The sequence below is a fragment of the Schistocerca nitens genome, chromosome 1 (genome assembly GCF_023898315.1).
Source record: "Schistocerca nitens isolate TAMUIC-IGC-003100 chromosome 1, iqSchNite1.1, whole genome shotgun sequence".
Lineage (NCBI taxonomy): Eukaryota > Metazoa > Arthropoda > Insecta > Orthoptera > Acrididae > Schistocerca > Schistocerca nitens.
Window position 1 is genome coordinate 801,963,206 of NC_064614.1, and position 22,846 is coordinate 801,986,051.

At 37.8% G+C, this 22,846-nt stretch overlaps 1 protein-coding gene across 1 annotated transcript in view; it reads right to left on the minus strand.

Annotated features, from left to right (window-relative positions):
- Nucleotides 1-7,956: 7,956 nt before the first annotated feature.
- LOC126262461 (potassium voltage-gated channel subfamily H member 8) overlaps nt 7,957-22,846 on the minus strand; it is a 518,890-nt gene continuing 504,000 nt past the window's right edge. The window contains exons 13-14 of the mRNA XM_049959121.1: nt 22,153-22,381; nt 7,957-8,568 (exon numbers count right to left, since the gene is read on the minus strand). Of these exons, the coding sequence (XP_049815078.1) occupies nt 7,978-8,568; nt 22,153-22,381 (820 nt within the window). The 3' untranslated portion in view covers nt 7,957-7,977. The remainder of the gene's footprint in view (nt 8,569-22,152; nt 22,382-22,846) is intronic.

Here is a 22,846-nt window from a genome sequence, read left to right on the forward strand (position 1 = left end):
TTATGCACGTTCCATATTTCGGAGTAGCTCTCCACGGCTTCAGTAAAATGTTCTGTATCCTGCTTCATCCATTCCCGTTTCTCCTCCATTTCTGAAATTTGTTTGCATATAATACGTAAGATGATTGCATACAATTAAGCCACCACTTTAAGTAAAACGTTAAATGTAAGTGTTATGCAGACGACATACTTACTATAACTTGCGCTCCCTACTTGCAGGAAATAGAAATAAATCCTAAAAGCTGCAAGTTACTTGCAGATACTTCTTGCGTGGTGTTCACACTGGAAGCGGAAAACGTGCAGAAAGTCACTTCCGCAATAAATTGCTATGATCGCAAGTCTACTTGGCGATATGTTTACACTCGCAGATCGCGCGGCAAGTTCCTCCGCGCATGTAAATTGCTGCAATAACTTGCTAGTGTAAACCGAGCTTAATGTCTGCCATTCATGAAAATCGTTGGGGAGCATTTGAAGTTATAAATGAAATAATCAACTGTTCTGACCATAGTTCAATTACTACAAGAGACGCCTGTGGTTTCAAAAATAGCCCCTGAGACTTACTTTTTTTCTTCTCTCTTTTTTTAATGCACTTAGGCTACTTAAACACTGAACTGCTTTTCAACATTCTTCAGAAAAAAAACAATGATGCACTGTTTTGCAATAATGCTGCCTCAGAATGAATAGCTTATGCGAAAAACAAAAAATGGATATAAGTTGATCAACTTATTAAATTCTACGAAATGCTCGACTAACTAACAAGCTTAAGTTTCCATGAATAGGCCTAGGGCTCAAGTGATGGATGACTAGACTGACAATACACTGATGTCAAAATTCGAACAGGTAGTTTTCGAGGCATTGGATTATAACACAACTGCAAAGTTTTCACATTGTGATACATTGCTCTTCCTTAACTTAGGCAAAGGCGGTACTACTCAGTTCGCCGAGTATGCTCAGAATGTCCTTGTAGACAATGTGGATTGATTATTACAAACCAGTGACGTCACCTTCACTGTCAGTTCCGTGTAGAACCAAAGACTGTATTGTCTTCTCAGCGTAAAGGAATATTTCACCCTGTCAGTTTGGGCGATGTAATCAAAAGAATGACAGAATGAAACAGACCAACATCTTCCTCGGGTTTTCAAACTGTTTTGTCTAATTGCAACCATGTGCTTTAATTGAAAGGATTTTTCTTGCCATAAAAGTGTAAAAACGTATTTGAGGAACAGTAGGCCTATGGCCCATAATCACTTACTGGCTCTCGCTTGTACCTTACTAGAAAAACCAGTACTCCGAATATTTGAAAGCAAGACACTTCATATGATGATGTTACCTAAAGATTCGGGAAGAAGAAAGATCAGCAAGTTAACTTGTTTCACAAGTAACAACACACAAACACCAACTCTATCAGTTCATTAGTAAATAAAAGTGAGTGTCATTATTATTATTTTTATTATTATTATTATTAGTAGTAGTAGTAGTAGAGGTTGTGGTGGTGGTGGTGGTGGTGGTGTTGTCATCATTGTTATCGTCGTCATTTGAAACGCAAGATACGCATACAGCAGAAGGCAAGGAAAGGAGACTTTCCAGTATGTTTCCTGACCTCCCCAGAATTCATACCCATCATCCACTACTGGCAGAATGTAGAGCAAAAACTTAGCACCCATGATACCATCTGATGAACATTCAGGTCAATGTGTGCTTTGCTATTAAGTACCTATAACAAATGTCAGATTGAAGAAGCACAGTTTTATTCACAGTGATTGTTACCACATGGTTTCTGTGATAGTGTGCAGATGCAAATTACCAAACATTCTGCTACTGGGAAAGGGTGTCCACTGATATAATAGGAGAGAGAAAGAGCGTATTACATGTTTGCCATGTCAGTGAACCAGTGAGCTGTTCTATTACTTGTGTTGTATGTATTCCAACACTCAGTATCAGTTCTTCTTATTTTCATGCCTATATGTATCGCTATCTCACTAGACCACCTTCCCTCCCTCTTCCTTCATTTTATGCTACCGTCTGCCAACTTCCCCTCATGTGCACGTCCTACCTCATCCTGCAACAACACTTGCACTACCCATTCCATTGTCAAAAGTAGACTGTGTGTGTGTGTGTGTGTGTGTGTCAGCACTGAAAAAAGAACTAAATTTGAGAGCTGAGCTACAGAGCTCACCTTCTTGTGTATCTATCATTACATCTAAATGAATCTTGGTTGGTTACACATTCTATTATTTATAAACTATTTTGTGAAGTCATTATTACACCACTGGGCAGTGATTTGAGGAGCATTATAGCAAACTCATGAATGAGCCAAAACATTAAGACCACACCATTTTTGGAATGAAATACATCACTGATTCTACGTAACATGCACTCGACAGTTTGATGTTAGGTTTGTGGAGGCATGCGGCATTTGATCTCTATGCACAGGTTATGTAATTTGCATAAATAATGGGCTGTTGATTTGCGTACGTGATCATGGTGCCCGATAGTGACTCAGATGGGTTCCATAGGATTTACCTCAGGCAAATTTTGTCACGGAGACATCAGCATGAGTTTGCTATAATGCTCCTCAAATCATTGTTGCACGGTTCTAGCTCTAAGACACAAATGATTAAGTTGCTGAAAGATGACATCCATCATGGTAGACATCAAGCATGAAGAGATGCAGGTGGTTCACAGCTGTCAGCATGTCTTTGATTATTGCCACAGGTCCCATGCAAGTGCAGGAAATGTCTCCCATAGTATAATAATGTTCCCACCAGCCTGTGCTCATGGCAAGCTGCACATTTCGAGCCACCATTCACCATGATAATGGTGTTTGTGGACACAACCAGCCACCTAGTGTAGCAAAAATGTGATTCACCCAAAGAGCTGACACTTTTCTGGTGATCAACAATTGAATCTCAATGGTCTTGTGCCTACTGCAATTGTAATTGACAATACCATTGAGTCAACATGTGAACACATTGGGGTGGTCTGCTGTGGAGCTCCGTGTTCAACAATTTATGATAAATGGTGTGCACCGAAACACTTCTGCATGCACCAGCATTGTGCTGTTTCAGCAGAGATGCTACAGATAACCATATAGCCTACTTTACAGAACAAACAAGCCTCTGAATCCCGTGTTCTGTGAAGAGTTGTGGATGCCAACCATTTATGACTTAGAGGTGGTTTCACTGTCCTTCTGTTTCTTTCCACAGATGCTCATGACAGCAGCACATGAAAATTCAACCAGCTTTGCCATTTTCAAGATACTTATTCACAGGCTCTGCATAAAAATAACGTGCCCTGCATCAGAGTTTGTTATCTCAATGGACTTCCCCATTTGCTGCCCATATCTTTACTAGTGTTATCCCTCATCTGTGTCTGCTCTGGTTACATAGTTTTGTTACTGTGTCATGTGCCCATAATGCCACCAGGCGGCATCCATTGTTGCGGTTATATTTGGAGACTGTAAGGAATGCAGGAATAACACGACAAAGAATATTTTTTTTTATAAAATATTGATCTTTATTCAAAGAACAATTTAGTGTTAGCATGGAACATATATTTACAAGAAACAGCTGCTAAGTAGAAAGTTATAGTATAACAAAATAGTAGCTTTTGTCAATAAAATATACTCATTTTCTTGTTTGAAAGCAAAACAGAGAACACATGCTCTCTTCATACATAACTCAGGACATTTCATAGAACTGCCAACAATATCAAAGTTGTCAGTTCCATGTACAAGATTGATGTAGAAGATATATATTTAAAACACAACATGTCATATACTTAATTTTTGTTCTAAGACATTTAGTTATTTACATAATGGAATGGTGCAGTTTATTTGTCTTTCTGTCGAAGCAGAATTTAACAGTTGATTTAAAATCTTTTAAAGTATTTAGAGCTCTCTCTTGTTAACATGAAGGAAAAGAAATGATGTACACAAATAATGAACTAGGTTCCAGGCACTAAACTTTTCAACAGGGTAAGTAACAGTGATATGAATTTAGTACAACATTTCAAAATAGTTATTTACAACTTTCATCAGGATTAATTTTGATCATGGTTTCTATTCAACAGATTTTGTACAAAATATGTCACTAATGCAGAAATATTCAGCAAAGTGAATTGTTTTCATGCGAAACACAAATATTAAACCCTTAACCAGTTCAAAATGTTATAATTCTGCTTCTCAGCAGCAGTCTGAAAATATAATAGAGTTAAAATAATATAGCTATTATATTTTGATACTTTCTAAATGTTCATAGCCACAATATGGTAACATGTAAATAGACTCTGGTAAGTGCAATAATAAAAATATATTCCACAAACATGGAACACTGTTGAAAAAGACTGCTCCGGAAGAGAGAAACAGCTTCAGTTTAATATTGTGGTACAAAGGGAATGTCATTTTTAGACAGCTTACCAATGACAAATGAGATTTCATTCAGTCTTTTAATATATATACAGCAAATTCCTCTACAACAGAAAATAAAAATCCAGAAAACCTGGACAAGCAGATTATTTCATAAGTATAATTCATAACAGCACCATATTTGAACTAAATTTACAAACTATAGAGAACATTATTTATGAAAGGATTCATTTATTTATTAGGTCACCAACAAAATAATTCAATCTAAACACTGGAGTGGGGAGCTTTAAGCACTAAATGACAAATTTACTGTCATCCACAAAGTTGCTAGGTGGGTTGACAGTTGCCTGAAGTATTGAATAATATATTAATCAATGGTACTTTAAACAGTGCAGCAAGTAAAGAAAATAAGGTGTAAATATCAGTTTTATCTACTTTGTGTTGAGGAAATCCTTAAAGTCTATTTTGATTGAAGGTGTCAGATGCATGAAAAGAGAAATATCTTAAAACACAGGTAAGAAATGTATTTAATATGTACAGATCAATTTTATAATTTCCTCTGAGGCTTCACTGGCAAAGGATACGTACCATAATTAACACTTAGTGTTAACATTACATGTGAAATTTTGTCCTAAGATGAATGCTGTAAACTGCAGAAAGAGTAAATAAAAGTCATGTGGTATTGGAGCTACTTAGATCAAACTGTCTAAATAACATGAAGTAAGAAGTATGAAACCACTGCTGACAACAGTAATTCAGGAAAATAGGACAAAGTGTTAGTTACTGTGAACACTTCAGAGATGGGATTGTTCTCACCAGATTCAACAGCAAACCACTGCTGACAACAGTAATTCAGGTATACATGTTGATGTTGCAATCTTGGGGTAGCGTCTTTCACTAGTAACTAAATTGTTCTCAGTCTCAGGTTTGAACCTAGCTACTCCTTAAATTTTGAATAACAAACATCAGTAATGCCAGCTAGAGACTTATGCATAAGAAGTCACCTTGCTTGTGCCAACAGGCTTGTGAAGGAGGGCAGAGGAGTGGACAGAGGATCAGAATACCAGCTCTTGGTCTGTGAAATTTCCCCTGAAAGGTAGAAGGATCAGCAATGATCAACAGCATGAGAATGCAAAATGCAATGGAAACCACTACATTTAAGTTGTATAATGTGTATCCACAGGTCCTGTATTCTGAAACTGAAGAAATGTTATGGTGAACTCCCTGTTGGCAAAAGATTTTGGATTAATTCCCTGTTTGGACCTTTTGGAAGGACTGTCAATGGACATGCGACAATGAGAAAGATGTGGATCAGTCAACGAGGCTCATTCTAGATATAGTGGGGTTCAATGAAGTGAAATGGATGGAAGAGAACGATTTATAGTCAGAAAAATATAGGGTAATATCAGCAGCAACAGAAAATATGTAACAGGAATAGAATTTGTCATAAACAGGAAAATAGGACAAAGTGTTAGTTACTATGAACACTTCAGAGATGGGATTGTTCTCACCAGATTCAACAGCAAACCACTGTTGACAACAGTAATTCAGGAATACGTGTTGATGTTGCAATCAGATGATGAAGAGAAAGAGAAAGTGTATAAGAATACTGAATGGGTAATTCAGTATGTAAAGGTGGATGACAATCCAATAGCCAAGGAGACTGAAATGCAGTTGTAGGGGAAGGAATAAAGAAAGGGGTATGGGAGAATATGGGCTTGGCAGTAGGGATGAGAGAGGAGAAAGACTAACAGAGTTCTGCAAAAACATTCAGATGGTAATAGTGAATCCTCTGTTCAAGAAACACAAGAGGGAGAGGTATACTATGAAAAGACTTGGAGACTTTTATAGGTTCCAGCTGGATTACATCATGGTCAGACATAGATTCTGAAATCAGACATCGAAGTGCAATAACTATCCAGCAGATATATACTGAGATCACGATTGAATGATGATGAAGAGTAGATTGAAGTATAAGAGAATCATCCAGAATAATCAGTGTGGAAGGAAGTGGGATAATGAAGTACTGAGAAAGGATGAGATGCTTCTGAAGTTTGCTAAAAATATGGATACTATGATAAGAAATACCACTGTCGGTAGTACAGTTGAAGAGGCATGGACATCTGTACAAGGAGCAAACATATATGTTGGACATATAAGGGCAGGTATAAAGAAGATAACCTTGGAGAAACTTTGGGTGACAGTAGAAATATTTCAACTAACTTACAAAAGAAGGAAATACTACAATGTTAGGAGAAATACAGAAATACACCAACATAAATCATCAAGGGATGAAGCAAATAGGAAGTGTAGCAAAGACAAGGTGAAATGGATGAAGGAATGAACCTAGAAACAGAAAAAGAAATGATTTCTGGGAGGACTGACTTGGCATATAGAAAAGTCAAAACAACCTTTTGTGGAACTAGAAACAAGAGGACATTGGAAATTGTACTGATAAAAGCAGAGGAGATAGCAGATAGCTGGAAAGAGAACACTGAGAGCCTCTAAGAGGGGGAGGAATTGTCAGGGAGATTGGAATATATCCAACAAATAATTTAGGACATAAGATGCAGATGATACTCTGAGATGAAGAGGTTGGCACAGGAGAGGAATTTGTGACAGGCTGCATCAAACCAGTCAGATGAAAGATGTCTCAAGAAAAAAAATTGACAGTGTGAAGCACAGCATCTTAAATGTAAAAATAAATTATTTTAGTCTGCAAAATAAAATCATTGCTATGATCTGTGTGAAATGTCTGTAGGAGTGTCACATGCTTTTATACCATTTATTTTTTGAAGAAAACCTACTGAATCACAGTATCTAGCAATGAATAATTATAAACATGTGAAAGATCTGTAATGTTATTTATGGTACAGAGCTACGAAAAGAACAGGTGGCAGCCAGTGATTTTAGACCTGAGTGAAATTTAAGATCAGTGCAATCCATCTGGCTTGTCAGTGCTGGAGATCACAATATTTTACATGTAAATATTTGTGACAAGGTAAATCAGATTCCTTTCTCTTTGGGTAACATATCTTTTTAAAATCAGAAGACTGACAGTAATAAATAATTATTTTTATATACAGACTTACATTGTTCAACATTAGGCCAGTTACAATAAAGCTCCATTTCCGATTTTGAAGTGACTGTCTTTCTGAGAAAATGTTAAGTACCTGAACTGAAATTATAGAATATATTGATGGAAATATGTTACTGAACATTAAAATACAAAAACTGACTTGTTATAATGTGGGCATTTTCTGTTACACTTTATTTTGGATCCAGAGTATTTTTTTTTTTCAACTAACCAGTTAAACTGGCAAATAATTAAAATTAAGGGGTGAGACAGATTTGAAACAAACTGTAAACATACAAACATACCAAGCAACTCACAAGTTAAAATATCATTGAATGTCTTTTTCTCGAATTACACATTACTTTTAAAATATAAGTTAAACAAATTAAAAACTATATCGCAGTTGATCATTATGTACAAGAAACAAGAGTAAATTAAGCCTAAATAACAGTAGGCATCTATTAACATTCAAGCAAGCACACTGAAGAGAAATGTACTTGCATTTTGAAGAACTGGAGGATATGGAGAGCCACAGCTCAACTATCAAAAGGCTGGAATTTCAAAGATTGTGATGAAGAAAAGGGGTTAGCTGCTTGAAAAGCAGCTGCAGTCACACCTTCCACATCACCTGCACTGAACCTATGCCTTTGGGAATCCACAGCTGTCCGTGCGTGGTTCCAGTTGCTAGGTGTCTGCACGGATCGAAGATCACTTTGAGTTATAATCCCATTCTTATGATGATTTCTAAGAACACATGTACCATTTGTCTGCGGAGCTCCCAACATCCTCTCCTGTGCACTACTGCTTCTTAGCACTGCTTCAGCATCAAGTCCAAGTATCAATAGAACTCTGTGAGGATTCTGAAGCACAAAATTCTCAAAAATGTCTACAGGCATAGAAGTTTGTGTTTCCTTATCTGCAAGCCGGCTCAATCTCATTGGCATTTCTTCAGTTTCCCAACAGAACATGTCAGGCGGATGTGATGAACTGCGCTGTATAATACTGCCATCCAGGCAGTTGTATGGCAAATTGGGATTTGAGTGTGCTGGAAGGGGATGAGGATAGCGTGTCGCCACTGTACTGCTACTTGATGCAAGCTCTTGCAGAGCTTGAATAGCATTTCGAACCTGTGCACAACATACAAATATTTTCTATCATGCCATAAGTCTGACAATACTATTGACAACTACTGAATGATATCAAAATTTTTAGAAATATATCATAAAATTAAAAGTATATGATAATGTCAATCAGTATTGGTTAAATACATATTTTACATGGGGCAGTGCTGAAACATGAATTACTCATAATTGTATGTTGGATAAAATAGCACTTTCTTCTATTTCTAACAATATTTATTGGAAAAAAAACATGTTTGGATGGAACTGTATACATAGTGGTTATTATGCTCCTACTGAAAGAATTTCTGCTCTTGCTGACCAACATTTCCCATTAATTGCCTGAAACCTAGCCTCTCAGAGCAAAGATACTAACAACTTCTTCCACTGAGTCTCCCCCATCCCCACCCCTTTACCTCCTGGATCCTTAATCATTGCTGTTGATTGCCCCCCATACATAAACATCCCTCATGCCAATAGCCTTGCTGCTACTGTATACTACCTCTTCCTATGCCAATCTTTTAATGGACCATATAGAAGAAACCTTTCTAGTCTCTTGAAACCCAAAGCCCTTGTCTGGTCCAGATTTGTTAATCGTATCTTCATGACTCAAGAGTCAAGACTCCCCAACCTCATTCCTCCCCAACCTCAAAACCTCTTTTGTCCACTTTGCATGCTCCATTTCAGACCTTCTTGGATGAACTACACATTTCTGGCGGCTCTGTCCACGCCTCTGCCCATATTAAACACACCAAAAACCATCAGTACGTACAGTTTTTCATATTTCATTCCTTCCACACCAAAAAATCACTCCAATACAGCCTGCCTGTGGATGACGTATCTGCAGCGATGAGAACTCCCTTGCCCGGTGTACTGAAGGTCTCTACAAGGCTTTCACAGACAGGCATTACCCCATAACCTAGCCTGCAACCAGATGTCCCATGCCATATCTTTGCACATCCCTAATCCACCCACCACCCAAGAATCAGTGACAAAAGAGTACCCCCTCATCACTCAGCATCACCCTGGACTGATGGGCATCCTACCCGAGGTCCTTTCCATCCCTCTGAAAGTGGTACTCTGTCACCCAACCAAACTACAAAAACATCCTGGTCCACCTCTACAACACTCCCACTCTCAGTTCCCAACCTCTTGCCACAATGATCATATCCCCATGGAAGACCCACGTGCAAGACCTGGCTAGGCTACTCAATCAGCACTTCCTACTCCACTTCTGTCACAGGATTATCCAATCCCATCAGAGGCACCCATGAAAGTAGCCTTGTCATATACCAACTCTACTGCAAGTACTGCACAGCTTTTTACATCAGCATGACAACCAACCACAATGAACAGCAATGAATAGCAACCACCAAACTGTGGCCAAAATAAAATTTTGCAACATTCAGCTGAGTACAGTATGCTTGATTTCAATGGCTACTTCATAACCTGGCCATCCGCATCTGTCCCTCAATTGTCAGCTTTTCTGAACTCGCAGATTTGAGTTGTTCTTGCAATAAATCCTTTTCTTTGTATTCTTTTGCTTCTGTAGCCCTCCTGGCCTCAAGCTTCATTAATCAACTGTTCCTGCACCCTCCACCCAACAGCGCACTCTTCATCTGTCTTGCCACCCTCTCCCAATCCACACCTCCATGTCACCTTCACCATGCACTATACTCCACTAGCTCCCATATCCATGCATCATGCATCTGGCCTGCACACTTGCCACCACTCCTTTCTGCATTCCTAACCAGCATACCTCCCTTCCAGCCCCTAGCTACTCACTCAACACCTCTACTGGCATTCAACCTCCCTTCCTCTACCCACCTCATCCAACACAATAGCCTCCCCCCCCTCCCCCCCCCCCACCCAGTAGTCCATCTGCTGAAATACTGTCCCAGTATTGTCTGTCCAGCTGGTTCAATGTAGGGGCATGAGTGTGTGTTGCATGTGTGTGTTTCATGTTTGTATTTCTACTCTACTTCAACAAAGAATTTATTACAAAAGCTAGCAAGTTTCCTTTCTCTTTTTTGGGTGACTCTCAAGGATTCAATGCTTTTGCAATTCGCTGAGTGGTCTCCTTTACTTCTTAATTATTTACAATCTGGAAAAAGTTTCCTTCTATATTTATTTTTGAATTTTATGCTATAACATTAAACAACTTGTGAATGTAAATTATTTATAATAATCCACAAGAATCACCCTATATTTTAAATTTGTTAAGCCTGTAAACACTGGAAATTATCTAGGAATTTCAAATGTGTACCTTTAACAACACATAACATTTAAACAACAAAAAAATGCTGTAAAATAGAAAATCCAGGAAGGAATGTAACAATATGAGAGAAGGAAAGTTGCTACTCACTATATAGCGGAGATGCTGAGACGCGATAGGCACAGTAAAAAGTTGACACAATCATAGCTTTCGGTCATTAAGGCCTTTGTCAGCAGTAGACACACACACACACACACACACACACACACACACACACACACACACACACACACACGCAAGTGCAACTTGCACACACATCTGCAATGGCCGAAAGCTATGATTGTGTGAACTTTTTATTGTGCCTATCGCGGCTCAACATCTCCGCTATATGGTGAGTAGCAACTTTCCTTCTCTTATATTGTTATACATATAAAATCAATAAACTGGTGGATTTGAGTTAGGTACTGCTAGAGTAAATAAAATGTAGATAGTTCTCATTTATGTGATGTCACCTAATTCCAAACGTAACCGTCAGCTTGGTAGTATGTCCAAGTATGGCACTATTTGCAACTGTATCAGCAATCACTGACTGGCTATGCCTATCACATAGTACCTGGATAGCTGACAATCACTAGCAACACCAGAATCCTACACATTAACATTCCCCCCAGTTTTGGCCATGCTACCATTGATTGCTACCTCTCACAACATTCTGCCAATCCCAAACCTGCCACCTCAGACTCATATATCTGAATGCCTGTGACAGTAATAAAAAATCTTTTCCTTTTGATTAATGAATAATTACAGAGTCATGTTACAATTTATTACTGTAAAGAATGTTCTCTTTGAATGTCTGTATCCTTCTAACTACCTTTTCTTCACTTGTCACATCAGATCTAAAAGAGAAGTTGAAAGGTTCTCACTGTAGTTAATGCAACAGGAGCAGACACACATGTAAATTTTTCTATGAACAAAAATGCCATACTGACATTGTATGAAAGACTTTTAATAACTCAGCTACTGCTATGTTTGTTGTCTTTAGTATAACAGTTCATTATTTCAATATTTAATTTTGAATTTACATGTCAAAATATTTCTGATCCACAACGTCACATCCAAGATTAACAAGGAAAAGGGAGGAACAAGGGATATTATAAACTTGTGACTATGACAGGACAGTAATATGTAGTCTTCAGATTATGTACTGTACTACATAAGATTGAAATGGACAAATTTATTTTTGCAGAAAGCAAAAATTAAAAGAACTTCCTAGCACTATGGCAGCAACTGCTGTAGACAAAATATGTCCTTTGATAAAGTTAATGTAACATCAGTCACATAAGGTCAGGTGCTATGTGAAAGATTTAAGGAGCAAAGTGTAATTTTATCCACAAATTTGTGAATGTTGTTTAAAGAAAGGAAAATGTACTGTTGATTGGAATATTACACAAGAGATTTAATGAAGTCACACAACACTATTAGTTTGGTGAATGGCTTAATGAAGGCTTGTATTCTACATCTGACAAGTATAAATGAGATACAGAATGTTAATGAAGGCTTGTATTCTACATCTGATAAGTATAAATGAGATACAGAATGTTAATGAAGTCATCACTTCAAAACTTAATATGATAAGTACAGAATAGAATGTTTGTGTTAATATTGTTAATGAGAAAATAGAATCAATTCTATGGGCATCAGAGAATTTTTACAGTAAATGATGCAAGCTGTAAAGAAAAAAAGAGGTGAATGATATAAAATGTAACATACAGCAAGAGAGTGGTTAGACTCATCATTTAAATCAATTTTTGGTTGTAAGTAGGCAGTGCAATGGTAACACTATGAGACCAAGAGATCCAAATAAGCTATTTTGTGCTGGAAAACATTTTCCCACGTACTTAAAATAAAGAACATTATGATCAGACATTGTTGTTGTTGTTGTGGTCTTCAGTCCTGAGACTGGTTTGATGCAGCTCTCCATGCTACTCTATCCTGTGCAAGCTTCTTCATCTCCCAGTACCTACTGCAACCTACATCCTTCTGAATCTGCTTAGTGTATGCATCTCTTGGTCTCTCCCTACGATTTTTACCCTCCACGCTGCCCTCCAATACTAAATTGGTGATCCCTTGATGCCTCAGAACATGTCCTACCAACCGATCCCTTCTTCTGGTCAAGTTGTGCCACAAACACCTCCTCTCCCCAATCCTGTTCAGTACCTCCTCATTAGTTATGTGATCTACCCATCAGACATAGGTAGTTTAATATATTTTTACCTGATAGGAAAGATGAGAAATTCATTGTTTTTGTAAAATCATTGAACACTGTGTTGCCTCAGACATGGACAAACATGCAGAAAATAAAATTTATTGGAGGATATATGTAGTGAGACTCTACTTTGTGCAGAACCAAAACCTGTGATTGATATCAGGCCTATGAAGATTTTGTATTTAATAGTTGTCCCACAGACTGTAGGAGAAACTGCAAAAGGAAATATTAATTCCTTATACTTACAAGTGAAAGACCAGAATTTTAAGCAAATATTGCTAAAAGTGTTTCAGTAAAGTTAAATATTGAGACCAAGATTTGCACAATCTGACATTTTGCATGTCAAAAGCTGACAGGTATTCAGCATTAGAGAAAGTTGATAACTCCCAATGATAATGAAGATAAGTAGTTTGTACTCTTTCTAGTGAAATACAATGGCCACAACTACAGATAACTGTAGAAACTATATGGGGATCTAATTAAGCACCTAAAATGTGTATTTTTTTGTTCTGTATCAGGTGTTTGGCATTTGGTTATATGTTTGTGTGGATAGTTAAAATTTCTGAATGGTAATAAGAGATTTTTGCTTTTAATTGAAATTATTTTTCACGCCTTAAGAAGTTGATACTGTAAGATAAAAATTCATAAATAAAGGTTACTTTATTATTTATGTGATATGAATTCACAAAGTCACTTTTTCTATAAAAACTATAATTTATCATGACTTTAGTTATACGATAACTGTTAAATAACGCTATACATGTATTCAAGTTTTAAACCCTGATACTAGTCAGGAAAGTTGAATTTGGATGAATGTGTAAAAGACCAATTTCCAGAACTGAAAATACTGTTTTATAAAAGAATATAATATTTAAACAATGGGAAGTCCTGGTTGGAATCTCAACAATTATGAAAATGACAGTTTGCTTCTAACCATAGAGATGATATGATTGCAGAGAGACACAATGAACAGATTGTTATACTCTGAGCTTTTCCTCAAAGCCTTCTCCAGAAAAGAAAAGAAAATGCACAAACAAACAAATATACAAGGAGGTACTCCTCAGACACACTTGATGGCTGTCTCTGGCTGCGCTGGCTAGACTGCAACAGTTGCGTTGAACAAAAGCAGCAATCTGGAGTGGGGCAGAGAAGAGGAAGGCATAGCAGGGTATGGGTGAGAGGAGAGAAGAGCGCTGTCTGGTGGAACATGCAAGGGCTGAAGACAGCATGACAAGGCTGCCAGGATAAGTACTGAGAGACTTTGGGGAATGGGGGGAGGGGGTTGGAGTAGGGGGCTGTAGCATCACAGATATTACACAACTGCAGATTTTTGCAGTAATTTTTGTTATGTTATGGGAAGCTGTTTTGGAAACCTGCAGTATAGTAGAATTCGGTGGAAACTGACTTGTGGCCTGCCGTATGCTTCATAGCCACACCTGTCGCTATAACGGACCATGAGAATGCACACTGTGGTACGTACTAAAATCACTTATTCACCTCACTTAAGGAACTAAATAACTATGTTAAACATTATCTGTTTTATTCCAAATTTTGTACATGACCTTTTGTTATTCAGAAGAATTTGATACCGCTACCTATAATAGTTTTGAAGATATAAAAACCCATTAAAAAGTACTTAACAGACACTTAAGAAAGTAAATTCAGATAGGAACAATAACAGTTTATATTTCTTTTGTTATTTGAAAACAGTAATAGCACTCTCATTGTGCTGATTTATTTTATAAAGATTTTCAATTCTAAACTTTCGATAATTTTTCTTTCGTAATGAAAATTACAGTTTAAAAGTTAATATTTATATTTTATGTTAGGGTGAGAGTAAATGAGAGTGACTGTGAGTGTGTATGTGGGACATAAGTCAAATTTCAATTCTAGATTGTATTACATCTTACGTAACTAGCAAGTATTACACCACCAGGGTGTCATGAAAACTGTAAATCCCCCTAACTGTTGGATGACGTATGTTGAGTGTTTGCTTTTGTAATAAGGTGGCCAGAAAGGTAATAAGAGGATAAACAGTTCTAAAGTATATTTCAAGCATAGTTTTCTCTTAGTTTTCATTTCGTTTGGTATGGTGGAACATTTTGTTAATATTTGTAGCATGAAATGACGTAAATGCACCTGCAAATGTAGGTTGGAGTAAAACAGTTTAAGCGTGAATCTGATCTTGAAAGACTGATCTGATTGGCTGTTTGTTTTGATCAACCAATGAGAGCAAAGTCTTTCCTGCACAATGGAATTAGTTATATGCCATGAAAGCAATCGCATTCAGACAGTCATGGAGTAGCTGCCGGATGAGAAGGTCATCTTAGACGTGTCCAAAAAAGTTATTTGTAAAATGTTATTTCGTATTTGGTTTATATCGGCATGGAAACAGATGCATTTATGGACAGTTCTGTGTAGTTTGGGAGATTTTGGAGTGTTTGTTGTAGAGAAAACCGTGTGTGAAACTATCTTACTTTGTGAAGAATTCTGCGTGGCATGTTCAGTATGCATTTACAGAACATTTTTTGGCGAACATCTTCCTCTGAAGAATTCACTGAAAAGGACAGAGTGTGAAACTCATTTCGTAGTAGAGTATTGACTGTTTTAATCTCATAATATTTCAGGTTGGACTTAGTACACTCCTGGCTGTCTTATATGTTATATAAGCTGCATGAACTAGTAGTAGATGCGCTATCGATGTAAATGTGGGCTTGTTAACACCATAACTAAATGACAATATAAAACATTAGTATCAGGAAGCGGACATTTTCAATGAAGGAAGGAAGCATCCACTTTTGCCTGTTATAACTAGAGAGTTACAGGTTTATTTTGTTACCTGAGTTACGCGGACTATGCAGTCATAAATATGGACAATGGTTTTCTTCAACGGTGCTTTTAACATTGTCTATATATTACCTACAAATGCAGAGCAGTGGATGGTGAACGAATGCTGTTCTGAGGTAACTGTACATTAATTTGCAGCTTGCTTCCCTCAGTGCTAGTGAACTTTTTAACACTGCTCCACTGCAGGGGGGCATTGGGAAGAAAAAGGAGAGATGCACATACAGAAAAAGGCTGGTGGGTACGTATGCAGAGAGTGGTTCATAATGAGGGTGAGGAGATGTGAATTGGGAGGAGGTAACAGGGCAGAGGGGGTGGAAACTGTTGGATGCAGGGTATGGGGACAGTAAGTTATTGTAGGATGAGACAAGGATAATTTCAGGAATGGCAAATGTGTTGTAATGATAACTTCCACCTGTGCACTTCAGAAAAGCTGTTGGCAGAGGGGAGGATACAGATATAATGGGTTATGAAATAGTCATTGAATCAAGTACATATGTTCAGCTGCATGTTGTGTCACAGGGTGTTCCACTTGGCTCTTGGCCACAGTTTGGCAGTGGCCTTTCATGCTGGTGGACAGCTTGTTGGTAGCCATGCCAGTATAGAAAGCTATGCAGTGATTGCAACAGAGCTGGTCTCTGACATGGTTGATTTAACTAGTAGCCTCATCTCTGATGGGATGAGATAAGCCTGTGACAGAATTGGAGTAGGAAGTGCTGTGCATGTGGACTGGGCAGGTCTTGCACCTTCATCTTCCACATGAATATGAGCCCTGTGCCAAGGAGTTGGGAATGGGAGTGGCAAAGGGATGAACTAGAATGATGTGGAGGTTGTATGGGTAACCGAACACCACTTTAAGAGGAGTGAACAGGATCTTGGGTAAGATATGCCTCATTTCAGGGTATGATGATAGATAATCAAAGCACTGATGAAAGGTTGGGTTCCACTGTTCCAGTCTGGGGTGGTGCTGGGTGACGAATGGGGTGCTTCTTTGTAACTGGTTCTTGTAGGTGTTGGGAGGCTTGGGCATGTATGGGGATATGGCATGGGAAATCAGTTTGTGGACTAGGTTTGGAGGATAGTTCCTGTTTGTGAATGCCTTTGTGAGACCTTCAGCATACTGGGCAAGGGAATTCTTGTCACTGCAGGTAGTTCTTGTCATTGCAGATACACTGTCCGGGTGGGTGGCCAGGCTGTATGAGAGGGATAGGATAAATTTTGTAAGGTGTAAAAGGAACAAGAAAGTAGAGTCTGAAGGACATTGAGAAAGGTAGTGTTGAATACTTGCAAGACATAAATGTGAGGGTTGTCGGTGTATAGGGAAATGGTGTCAACACTGGTGAGTGAGGTCAAGGAGGTAAAAGAGTGGGGATGGTGGAGACTTGGTGAAGGAAACTAAACTTTGTGTTCTGCCTTACGGCAGGTCTTGTCATGCGGGAAGCCTCCTCAGAGAGGTCCACCGCATGAGCATCTAGGGAACTGATTCCAGTGGTGGTTTCCCGTTGCCTCCCACTGATGGTGATGAAACGATAATGAGGATAACACAACACCCAGTCCCTGAACAGAGAAAATCACCGACTGAGCTGGGAATTGAACCTGGGCCCCTTGGCGTGACAGACTGCTGCGCTGACTGCTCAGCTATTGGGGTGTACAGGTGAAAGAAGTGGTTGATATGTTTGATGTGGAAGGCTACATTTTAGGCAACTGGTTGGAGAAATATATTTGTCCTATGAATACCCATTTATCATCTGCATTTCTTCTTGGTGTAGCAATTTTAATGGCCAGCACTGTAGTATAAATGTTTTGATTGTTGAAAACTTATGAGCTGTACTGCAATTGTGGCCACATGTCTCAATATAGGCTCAGTGTTTGTATCTGTGTCTGTATTGTGCCTGAAGAAAATAAAAGAAAAAGTTTGAAGAAAATTGAGCTGAATTCTTGGACAAAATGAATCCGGACCTGACGATCCTGCACCAAGAAGTGTAAAACTTCTATCTTTCTTTAACACTGCTAACTCTGTCACTAAATAACTTTTGGAAAGTTACAAAATCTTGCATACATTGTCGAAGGCATGGAACTTTAAATGTGACAACACTAATCTGATACAGGAGGATAGGAGAGTCACCAGAAACATGAAGTGGTAACGCACTGTCTACTGAAAATTCACTTATCTTCAGCTGAAGAAAATAACATGGTATCTCCTGAGAAGGACAACAAATGGTATGAGATTTGAACAATGTGAACAAGTATGAAGTTTTAGTGATCAACCAATAAGTGTTGACAAGCAAGAAGAGATACAATAAGCAGGTTGTAAAGTAGTAGGAAGTGGTGTAATAAAAATGACAAAAGGTGATGGGGTAATGTTTGTGAATGTGAATCTAATACTCTGTATGGTCCAAAAAACAGTAGAAGAAGAGATGGACAGGAAAACTGAGAGTTGGCAGTATAACTAATTTCTACATAAATCTCATAAGCTAAAGTTATAGGGAGATGTTGAATGATGAAACACGAGAGAAAAATGCTTAATTGCTTAATTTTCTTCATTTCTGTAATCTTTGGGATCAGTTTATATTTTCTCAATTAGTCTGTGACTGACTGGCTAGTAAACAGAATAAACAAGTCAAAAACTCAAAACAGTGTATATCTTGGTATTAAATTGTGCAACAGATTACCACTAGAAATAAAAGATGTAAGTGATCGCCACACCTTTAGTCAAAGGCTAAAAAAATATTTACTAGATAATAGCTATTACACTGCAAATGAATATTTGAAATAACTATAAACTAATGTTCATGAACATTGTACTGCATAACGAATTTAACTTGACATGATTAGAAAAGTAGAACTAAGTTTAGGAGCTGTATATACCGTAAAGAATGTTTATTTTATAAGAAATATTGTACAAACATTTGACTACATCCATGAAATGTATATTGTTCTACGGATTAATAAATCAATCAGTCAATCAATAATGATTTCATACAAAGTGTGATCAAAGAGTAATGGGATTTTTTTTAATCTCTTGGTTTTTATACATCCAATTTTCAAACTCTTTTATCTTGTTGGTACACATGCTCCTGGTGTGTGTTTGCATTTTCACCTGTTTTGAATATTTAGTTTATTGTTGACAGACAGAAATATTACAGTGTTTTCAAGTGCTCATCAAATTTTTACCTTTGAAGTAGATGGATCAAAGAATTTGCATCAATTTTTTCTTGAGAAGTGCAATAAAGTGTATTACCAAATTTGTAATGTTGACTGTAGCTTTTTTGGATAAAACAATCAGAAGAAAAGACCAGAAATGTGGCAAAATCACTCTTGGAAACTGCATCACAATAATGCTCCCACTCATATTTTAATGATTGTTCATGATCTTTTGGCAAAAAACAAAACTTATGTTACCTCAGCAACCTTATTCACTGGACATGGCCCCCTGAAATCTCTTTCCATTCCCAAGGCTGAAGAGAACCATGAAAGGATTTTGTTTTGTCATCACTGATGAGATAAATGGAACTGCTGAAGGAGCTGAACATGATAATGAAAAATGAGTTCCAGAAGTGCTTTCAAGATTGGAAAAAGCACTGAAACAAGTGTACTATATCTAAACAGCATTACTTTGAAGGGAGAAAAAGTGATGTTGATGAATAAATAAAGATTCTTTAACAAAAACAAAAATTTTTGTATCATTTTTATCACACCTCATATGTTTCTCTTGGGCAAGCTGAAAGCTAGTGAGAGTTATTACAGTAAATTAAGAAGTGTGCTCAGCCCTATAACAACACACATTTATTGAAACCATTTTGAATTAAGGATGCTGAGTGAAGAGTTTCATGAGGGACAGTGCCTATGCCTTTTGATGCCTGGACTTCTCAGTGAGTAAAACAGTGTGTCCAAATAACATGAGGAGCCTATTTATGGATCAGAACATGCATTCCATACTATGGCTTCCATCTGTACAAACACCTACACAATTTTCCAGATTAACATTGTTTTCTTCCATTAAAGAGCGTAGTGTTTCAAAGAGGTCTGTTGATTTTGTCCAAGATCTTCATGGAATTTGTTGTCATGTACAAAACATACACAACACATTACATGCACATCATTGTTGTTGTCTGTAGCTTCTTCCAAGTGCATAGTCACCATTACCTTTGAGGTTTTCAAACAATTGATCATTAACTTTGTCAGCCATATTGAGTATCTGATGATCAATAGTATTGTCTAACAAAAGGCACACTTCCAGTTGCGTGACAGCTGACTCATCTACCTGGTACATGATAGCCAACTCTGTAAGATGAAAGAATAGCCTTTTGTAGCTTTTTTTTCTTTTGCCCTGTCTAATTTCTTTTAACTTGTGGGAAAAGTATTCTCACATTTTGTTAACTGAACTACTGTGATTTGACTCCAGATGCCATTTCATTTCATAAGAGGCATTTTTTTCATGACAGTAAATTAAGAAGTATGCTCAGCCCTACATCTTGAATTAAGGATTGCTGACTTTAAATGAAGATTACTTCTTCAGTTACTGAATGAAGAACTTCATGAAGGACAGTGCCTCAAAAGCAAATGACACAAGGCGATCATTCTTTACTTCAAACAGCAGTGCTCGTAAAACTGAAGTTCAAGAAACTATTGTCATACCTCTTGAATTCTTGTTTGTCCACATATTCTGAACTAAACAAAAAAAAACTGAAGTATCATAATTAATCTTCAAAATGTCTGTTACTGAATAAAAACTAATACAATTCAAATGCCAACTACTACACTGCCATAATAACAAGACTTACATGCTGGCCCGCTAGATACCACCACTAGTGCACATGTTTTTCCTTTATCAGAAAGCAAATAAACCAAATTATACTTTTATGAAACCACCACAATACCGCTACAGAAAAACCATGGTGCCTCTTGAAGCCACAATGTACAGTTTGAAAACTCTAGCCTTAAATGTAAATATCCAGGAGAAAGATCAAGTTTTATCGGTGGCATGGACTGCAGCAGTTACAACCAAATGGTTAAGATGGTGAGGGACAGAAAAGGATGGCTGTATCAACAAGGCAATGCCTTTGGTATTTGAATATGGCACTGTTGTTTTCAAACTGTGATTCAGTGTTGATAACAAACTTCCCTAATGGAGTAATGTACTGTACTGTGAGGCTGTTTTCCATTTGCAAAAAGAGTTGTCTACAAAATGTTCTAGAGTGGACACCACATACTATCCTTATTACATACTTCTGTTCACAAACAGTTTTTTCTTCAGTGATGAGTTACCACAGAATATAATGCCATAGAAAGTAAATAAAAATAGGAAAACAGGCACAGTAAGTAAACTTTTTGACATCTTCATCTTCAAAAACTGATGTTATCCTTCATGCAAAAGTTGCAGAGCTGAAGATTTTTAACTGACTTCTAGTTCAGCATCTTACCACAGTCATGTCCTACTACAAATAAAGCTAGCAACCTGTGAAAGAAGTCATGTCATACGTTAGGTAAGCTGTAATTTTTATGTCCATTTTTGTGAACATATTTACTTAGCACCTGTCCACCCAAATGAATGAACACTGCCAAACTGCAGCCAAGAGAAAGTTGACTACCCAGTGCATGCTGTTAAACACTATATGCTTAGCTTCAATAGCTGCTCCAAAACCCATGCCATCTGGATTCTTAAACCCCTACCCTCTTCCAAATACCATCTTCTCTTACATAAATGGGACATTGCTCTTACAACACATCCTTCGATTCCACAATTCTCCCATCCTCAGATTTCCAATCCCCAGTAGTGTCCTTGTCACACACACCTGTACTTCTGTCCCATGCCTCCCACTTCACATCTGCACTTACTCTTCACAGTTTCCCTCTTTCTCTGTCGCATCTCCCACTCCATCTACCCTCCAATGCTCTACCAACTGACTTCTCTACTTCATTGTGTGCCACATGAAAATTCCCTTTCTTCAGCAGGGGGAGTTCACTGAGGTCATGCTACTATTCAGTTCCTTTGGCGCACCTCCTCCCAACCATCAGCCATCCTTTCCTCCCTATACCTGGCTCCTCTCATTTCTCACTCACTTTATCAGACACAACCCTTCACCCCAAATTGATCTGTAACACTAAGACAATGCAATATGACACGACGATGTCGCTCTTTGTGTGTGTGTGTGTGTGTGTGTGTGTGTGTGTGTGTGTGTGTGTGTGTGTGTGTGATTTTATTATTATTGCAGTTCCTAGAAATGGGGTGAGAACCTACTAATTAATCTAAGAAAGTATTCTGTACCTCCTGGCTGAGAGTTGCCACGTCCTGGTGTAGTGATGAAACTTGATTGTCAAGCCTCTCAACACTGGTTTTAGTTTGCTCAACTTCTCCTCTGAGCTCCAGGTTTAGTCCTTCCAGAGAACCTGATTTCTGGCTCAGGCTGCTGATGAGGGGTGGTCTTTGCCTGTCCCTGAGCACAGCCACTCTCGATCTCATAGTACGAGTTGTCACTCCAGCATATTCCTCCACCCTGGAGAACAAATATTTGATTATAGTTTCAGCTAAAAGCTGAGCTACAATTTTTTTTAAAAACATTGTTGTAGTTATAAAAAACTACAAATAAATCTAAAAAAACTGCAGACTATATTAAAACTTATTTCAGTACTGAAGACTATTTATAAGAAGGCAAAGAAAATAAAATGGGAGAAAATGAGTCATCGCTACAAACACAACTGCACGCGCACACACACACACACACACACACACACACACACAGAAAAACACATAGACCACACACACACACACACACACACACAGAGAGAGAGAGAGAGAGAGAGAGAGAGAGAGAGCCTCATGACATACTTTAGAGCTATACCACTCACAACCAACACTTTCACTGTACCAAAATCCAAAGAGACTTTCCTATCAACCACTCATGACCACCACATCATAAAAGGTAAGGTATTTCAGATAATGACTTCATTCCAGAGATAAA